Source organism: Echinops telfairi, unplaced genomic scaffold (assembly GCF_000313985.2).
Source record: "Echinops telfairi isolate 266 unplaced genomic scaffold, ASM31398v2 ScPeMD7_5;HRSCAF=22, whole genome shotgun sequence".
Taxonomy (NCBI): Eukaryota; Metazoa; Chordata; class Mammalia; order Afrosoricida; family Tenrecidae; genus Echinops; species Echinops telfairi.
The window spans coordinates 43,484,579-43,492,312 of NW_022103901.1; the positions used below are offsets into that span (position 1 = coordinate 43,484,579).

At 43.8% G+C, this 7,734-nt stretch overlaps 1 protein-coding gene across 1 annotated transcript in view; it reads right to left on the minus strand.

Annotated features, from left to right (window-relative positions):
• Nucleotides 1-574: 574 nt before the first annotated feature.
• PARN (poly(A)-specific ribonuclease) overlaps nt 575-7,734 on the minus strand; it is a 149,933-nt gene continuing 142,773 nt past the window's right edge. Inside the window, exon 23 of the mRNA XM_045284296.1 lies at nt 575-1,687. Coding sequence (XP_045140231.1) covers nt 1,635-1,687 — 53 coding nt within the window. The 3' untranslated portion in view covers nt 575-1,634. The remainder of the gene's footprint in view (nt 1,688-7,734) is intronic.

The window sequence follows — 7,734 nt, forward strand, 5'->3', positions numbered from 1 at the left end:
ATACTACCGTCCACTGGGCTGTGAGCAGTGACTTATTTAGATGGGGTAGGCACTCCTTCCAGCCCAGTCTGGGCTCCTAAATTTGTGGCTACAAAACTCTTGGAGGAGGGAGGGGTAAGGAAAAGGAGGGGAAATGTCATACAAAGCTTCACTGGGGAAAGTGCTTTACAAACCTGCATCACATAATACGAAGGAATTCTAATTTGAGGCAAGAGCTTGGATTCCAAGTGCCAGCCACCAGTCTGAAAGATGCATCTCCTTCTACACAGCCATTTATTTGGCAACTCCCTAAGTCTTTTTCATAGCTCTTTAGGCCAGACATTATATTTTAAAAGAAAGAAAAGGCTATCTTCTAAAATAAACCTATCACCACCAAGGTGATTCCAACTCACAATGACCCTTGTAAGACAGAGAAGTGGCCCTAGGGTTTCCGATGTTGTTGTCTTCACAAAGCCCGCTCATCTTTCTCCCGCAGAGCAGCGGGGTCAGAACTACTCAGCCTTCAGTTAGCTGTCAAGCCTTCTGACCACTGTGCCACTGAGGTTCCTAGTGGGAGGGAGAAATCAAGCCACAGTCATAAGAAAATTTCTTTAATTTTCATCTTTTGGAAATACACTTCTCATTATTTCTACTATACAAAAACGTTAAAGATCTAATTGGAAGCAGATGTACAGAAGCAGACTCACGACATCACCTGTTGCTGCAGAGCGGGGCTGACTCGTTATGGCTGTCGTGACTGGATGTGCACACTGCACACACACTACCACACATGTGCACACGCACTCTCATGGGATACACTTCACCCCCAGACTGCTACCCACTCAAACCAACCAGCCAGGAAGGAGAAAGACAAGATAACATGGCTTAGATGCTGGGCAAGTGAGTGCCGTGCTGCCATATCAACACAGAAGTTGCCTTCTTTACTCTCACACCTTCCAGAGATAAGCGAGCTTTAGGAACACTCGCACGAAATCAGTTTAATCTAAAGGTGAAGGTGGATGGTCAGGTCCTTGATTGCGGGGGTGGGTGGGTGGGGGGGTAGGGGGCACAGCATTGGAATGCGTTTTCCTACTGGAGAAGTTAATAAATTCAGGCAGCTCCAGTAGGGAGGGAAGCAATTTCTTGAGTGGGAGATGATAAGAGTGTGTTTCATTTGCCCAGCAATCTGAGCCGGAAATAATGGGTGAGAGCTTCTGCAGGCAGGAAAGAGACGAACTAAAATTCGTGAGCAGCCTCCAGGAACGCCAGCCCTCTCTGCGCTGCTCACTGTCACCATGCTACCTCAGGTGGCTTCTTAAAGCACCGATTCAAAGCAACAAATACTTTGCTTAATCCATCAACTGGCTAATGATATCCACGTTCGTGACAGCCTGCAACTCTGATGGATGTTCCACAGACAGTTTAAATTCAACAGGAAACAGAGAAGGACGGTGGGGGCAGGGGGAAGGGGAAATGGGACAAAACACAAGCACAAAAAAGCTGGTTTTGCTTTTTGTTTTTTCAGCACATACACATTCTGTTTCCAACTCCTCCTGCACCATGTTTTATTAAATTCAATACATATGGCTTCCAAACACTATCCGATGGCTCTTTCTTGGGCACAGCACCGGTGACTTGTCTCACTCAGGTCCTGGCTACCATGTATCGGGGACTTCAAAAAGCTTGGCCGAGCTGCTCAAGATGCTTCCTGGTGGGAGGAGAAAACAGCATGAACAATGAGAGCGCACCACGGAGACCACGGCCAAGACAGGCTTCCCACTGGGGCAGTGGGGGCCCATCTGCAGCACCACAACCAGAAAAGGCTCACAAGTCAGCTTGTTGAAGGAGATCATGGACCAGTCAATGAAGGCGGAAACCACCGAAACACTACGGAGTCCTCCCTTCTCCAGAGTCCTTATTTCCTCATTTACGCTCTGTTGTATTTATCTAATTCAAAGTGGCCCCTCAGCACCAAGTAGAACTACCCCATAAGGTTTCTGAGGCTACAACCTTTACGAGAGCAGAAAGCTGCATCTTTCACCTGAGGAGTAGCTGGTAGGTTTGAACTGTCAACCTTTCAGTTAGCAGCTAAGTGCTTTAACCACCACACCACGTAAAATGTGGATGGTCTCAAGATTTCTTTTTAGAACATGTACCTTGTCATTTTTCTAGGTGCTTAATCTATTTAACCCTCAGAGTAGCTTGCCACGGTTGTGGTCCTAACCCCGTTTTACAGACACAAGAACAGACTCAGAGTCTAGGAACGTGACTCACACACGTAGGAAAGCAGCTGGAGGCCTTGGGTGGTGCAAATAGTTGATGCAAGAACTCCTGGGGGCTGGTGTCAACAGAGTAGAAGGAAGTCAACCAGGGGGAATACAAAGAGCCCAAAATGGGCACAAGAAGCTTGTGGCTTTTTGTATGTAATATAAACATGTATTTGCTTATAATCAAGAAAACAGGAACAAAGTACATAAACTTCTAAGCTATATGACCAACCACCTGGAGGGAACGAATCACTGGGCCTAGAAGCTTGGAACTATAGTAGTGGGGGCACCAAGGCCAATGCGCCTAACAGTCCACACAGACAATGTTCTACATTCTACTTTTGTGAGTAGCAACTGGGTTTAAAAGCTTGCGAGGAGCAGCCAACTAAAATACTACAACGGATCTCTCCCTGTAAAGAAGGGTGAAAAAAATTAAGCATGCATAGGACCTTCACCCAATTCATAATCAAAAGTTAAAATTGAATAAAACAAAATAAAACTTGGTTAGGGAAAAAGAAGTGGCTGTTGGCTTTTCCAGTTTCAGCAGCTTGGCTAAGATGATCTTGGATTATAGATATGCAGGAGATGATCCACGTAGAAAAAGATTCACATGATCTAATTAGAAAAGGAAAAAGATGATGGGACAATAAAACAAGGCAGGCTCAGAACAATTCAACACTGCAGATGGCCTGGGACCACATGTAACCTGACTGACCTTCTCTATCTCATATATTCATTCAGACAATGCCAAGTTGTAGGGAGAAAAAAACATGCTGACAAGGACATTCTTATAGCTCACATATCAAAGAAATATTATAGTCATTCTAAAAGTAAAAACACCAAAGCCAGCCTTGGGAAATTGAGACAGTAAAACCAGCTGAGAATGAAAAACGTACATTACTGAAAGCAATCACATCTTCTTACCTATAACTTGTACCTACTATGACTGGTGGGGCGGGGGGTGGAGGGTGGGGGGGAGTGGAAGCCCTGGGTGGTACAAATAGTCAAGTGCTCAACTACTAGCTGGAAGGTTGGCAGTTTGAACTCACCCAGAGGAACCTCTTAAGACATGCCAGGCAATATGCTTGCATAAGGTCAAAGACCCTTAAAGACCCTTGAAAACCCGAGCAGCTCTGCTCTGCGCACACAAGTCACTGTGTGTTAGAAATGCCTCTGTAACCACCACAAGTGATGTGAGTAGGGATGAGGGAGCAGGGGAAAAGGAGCATGAGGACAGAGCTGTTTACAGAAATAATAAAACAAAATCAGCAAAAGTGCTAGCCCAAGGTGAGTCTGCTATATTTTATGAGCTGGATGACTCTGAACAAGTCTCATTTCTTCATTTGCAAAATACACCTAATACTACTTTTACTTCATGGGTCTTCCGTGAATGCTATTGCTAAAAAAAAGTCCAACAAAATTTTAATCAATTGTGTAAAGCGCATTTGTACATCGTTTCTCAAAACATTTGATGTGTGTATGGATTGGGATAACAGTTGTATGAGACCCTAATAAAATGTTAAAAAAAATTTTAATCACATGAATTATGGAGTTGACATTATAAATATTTGACAGAATTTCTGAAATCAGAAAAAAATATGATGCTAGCGGTTAAAAGATGATAGACATAGTAAAAGCACTTATTAACAAGAGTATCAAGGGCCAGTATTATAGGTGGTTTCTTCTTTTTCTTCATCTTACAAGTTTTCGTAGTGAATAGATGATTTTTACTAACAACAAAAGAAACTTTAAAAACATCACCCTTTGAGGTAACAAACACAAAAAATGGTGTTTTCATATGTAGTTATTTTTTTCAACTAACTGGAATTAAAAAGGGATAAAACTGAAGAGATGTTTCTTCTTCCAGGCGAATTAAAAAACTACATAGAGCACCCCAGAAATTTGCATTTGCAGCATTTTTTACAGGGTGGGATTTGATATGAAACAAGATCCTTGGGGGTGCCTGCCATGAGTAAGTATTTTAACTCTACAATCTCAGAGGCCCTAGTAATGAAGCAATTTCCCCACAGTAAGAAGATGATCGCAAATCATCAAACCACTAGCCAAAAATTTCCCCGGAGGTCATCTTTAAACTGTTCAGAAAAAAAAATTAATAACGACTGGTGGGAGCATGGTGCTCACTTACGGAATCGTCTATATATGAGCACGTACAGCAGAGATGATCAGTCGGGGGTGGGGGGTTGGTGGTGGTGGTTAGTCTGAGGCCGTGGTGATGAGACAATATGGGTAGAGAAAGCGAAGCGATTCAATGTAAAGAACCAAAGTCACTGAATCATGCAGGCGTAATGCAATGAAGGAGCATGTTTGTGCCGTGTTAACTTTTCACCATCATTTATAAAAATAATGAAGGCTTGTAGGAGGTCCTGGAGAATAGCCAGGAGGAACAGGGGAGGTCTACATAGGCCTGTAGCACACGCCTCCCAAGCCTGCAGACATATCTCATCTGCCACCTTGAGGCGAACGTTGTCATTATAAAGACTGGGAGGCTGTCAGTTTCTCAGATGGCCAACAGGAGCAGCCGGAGACCTTGTTTTAACTGACAACTCACTGCCATCCAGTTAATGCCACCCCATAGTGACCTGAAAGGACAGGGCAGAACTGCCTTTGTGGGTTTCCAAGACTGAGTTATAGAGTCTTTATGGGAGAAGAAAGTTAACCTTGGGATTAGCAGCCCAACAAATAACCACTACGTCACCAGGACCCTTAAAAGGTTTAAAGTGCTGTATTTTAAACCTAAGGAAGAAGAAGACTTGGAACAACATCTCTATTTACATAACCAGAAAACTCCACAAAGTCAATGTGATATAGGGAAGTGGAAGAATTTGCGTGCTATTAATCAATATTAGAAATGTAGCATAGTTTGTTGAGATTTAGTTATAAGGGACCCAGGATGGAACAATACCCTTCCCCAGAATAAATTCTGTTTAAACCTGTTAATTATTCAAGGCCTGGGTCTGTTGAAAACCCTGTTAATAATTCAGGATGCTCCTAATTCAAGAAAGGGGAAGCAGGGCCACTAGATAAGCATGGAGACTGAGACCATGAGGGGTACCGGTCTGACACCCCTGAAGTAATGAAGATATTTACTGATGATCTGATAATCCCTTTAGGAGTCCTGGTGTGGTACAGCACTTACAAATCTCCAGGAGTCCTCTTGGGAAAAAGACAGAGCTTTCTACTCCCATAAGGGGTTACAATCTAGAAGCCCACTGACCTAATGCTGAGTAAGGAAGTTTGGGTTTTGATTTAGATATTCCCTTGTAGCAATGTAAACTGTTTCCTGGGAAACTTACTCCCCTTTGTTCTTTTAAGGCCCTCCAGTCACTGTAAAACTTGTTAACTACTCCCCAACCCCCAACCTGCCACAAAGGTTAGGGTACATAACTTGTTTGATTCTTACTGGATCTTTGAAAACCGTTCTGGAAGAAGAAACGGGGCAGTTTTCTTTGTAAGTGCTTGCAGGAATAAGCTTAGAGTACCTCCAAGCAACCTGGTCTCTATGCTGGCTACAGTAATAAACTGTCCCTGGCCACTCTGCAACAATGGAGCATCCTCTGTCACACACTAGCCAACATGTCTCACAATGTGCTGATGGACAATCCAGCCAGTGAACCAGCCAGTGCTTACTGTGAAGAAGATCAGCCTGGTCAGCCGCGGGCCACTCTGTTGGCCATGTGATTTCCTGGCAAAGGCAGAGGGTGAGGCCTAGGCTGGGGTTTCTCTGGACTCCCACCATATTTGGGCAAGAACAAGTGTGCTGTAGACACTCATCTATTATATGTCCATTGAATGGAAATGACACCTTTCCCTAGAGAAACTGTATTCAAGCACAAGTGGATTGTGGAACTGTTTTCTGTTATGGACCCACTGAGAACAGTATCTTGAGTTCCTCAGAAAACTGGTATCCCGAGTTCTTCTTAGCTATTCTCTGGGACCTCCCACAAGCCAGCTAGAGGTTGGGGGATGGGGTAAATGTCTTATATGTGTACATGTGCGTGAAAATACACACAGCACAACATATGCCCATTCAGTAGATGACATCATGAAACAACAGTAATAACAATACACATAAAAATAGAGGAATTACTTCCACTATCTTTTCATCCCTCAGTCAGAAGCAGCCTGGAGATACTTCTGGAAGATTCATCACGATGGCTGGCTAAGGAGAACCCCAAGTCCAGTTCAAACTCATACTGGTGGGTGAAGGGGGTACTGGAAAAAAGACATTTGTGAAGTGTCATTGCCTGGTGAATTTGAGAAGTGTGTAGCCACCTCAGGCATTCAGGTCCATCCCTATGTGTTGCATACTAACAGAGGACCTGTTAAATTCAATGTGTGGGATACAGCTGGTCAAGGGAAACTGGAGGACTGAGAGACAGGTATTACAGCCAAGCACAAGGTGCCATTATAATGTCTGACTTACACTCAAGGGTTACTCACAAGAATGTGCCCAACTGGCACGGGGAACTGGTTCAAGTATGTGAAAATATACCCGTCGTGCTGTGGCTACACAGTGGACATTAAGGACAGGAAAGTTAAGGTAAAACCCATCGTCTTCTACTGAAAGAAGAACTGCCAGCACCATGACATTAGCAATCCAAAGTCACTACAACTTTGAGAAGCCCTTCCTCTGGTTTGCTAGAACCCTAACTGAAGATCCTGACTTGGCGTTTGTTGTCATACCTGCTCTTACCCACCAGAGGTTGTTAGGGACCCAGCTGTGGCAGCACAATACGGGCATGATTTAGAGTTGTGCAGACAATCGCTCTCCCAGAGGAGGGCAATGACCTGTGAGAGAATGAAGCTCCGGCGCCAGAAGTCTAGTTTTATAGGTAACTGCCCTGTGATGCCAGTGTGCAGCGTGCTTGCCATTCTTATTATACAGTTAAGTAGGATGTGTTCATCTTTGGGAAACTAAAGGTGATGAAGGAGTTCAGAGTAAGTGTGGCAGCTAAACCTCCCGCCACGCCCCGGACCTGTATATCTAGCTGTTTTGGAATATAGCAGTTTTCTTTCTTGAAATTCAAATACAAGAAAGTTATAGTAACATCACAATGCTCAATGGTGACAATCTGCTTACACATCACTCCCATTCCTTTTTGTTTAGAACCAGAACAAAGTTGCATTTCAAATACCTGGAAAAAAGTCATTAATTAAAAATATAATAAAATGAGAGGACTATGCACTTGCCTCCTGAAATTAGGGTAGAAAAAACACTTAAAAGGAAAAAGATTTAGGGAATCCTGGATAGATGACTCCTTCAGGACCAGTGGTGAGAGGGGCGATGCCTGGAGGGTGGAGGGAACGTGGGGTAGAAAGGGGAAACCGATGACAAGAATCTAAGTATTGCCTCCTCCCTGGGGGATGGACAGCAGAGAAGAGGGCAGAGGGAGACATCGAACAGTGTAACTTATGACAAAACTATAATCATTTATGAATTATGAAGGGTTCATGAGGGAGGGGGGAG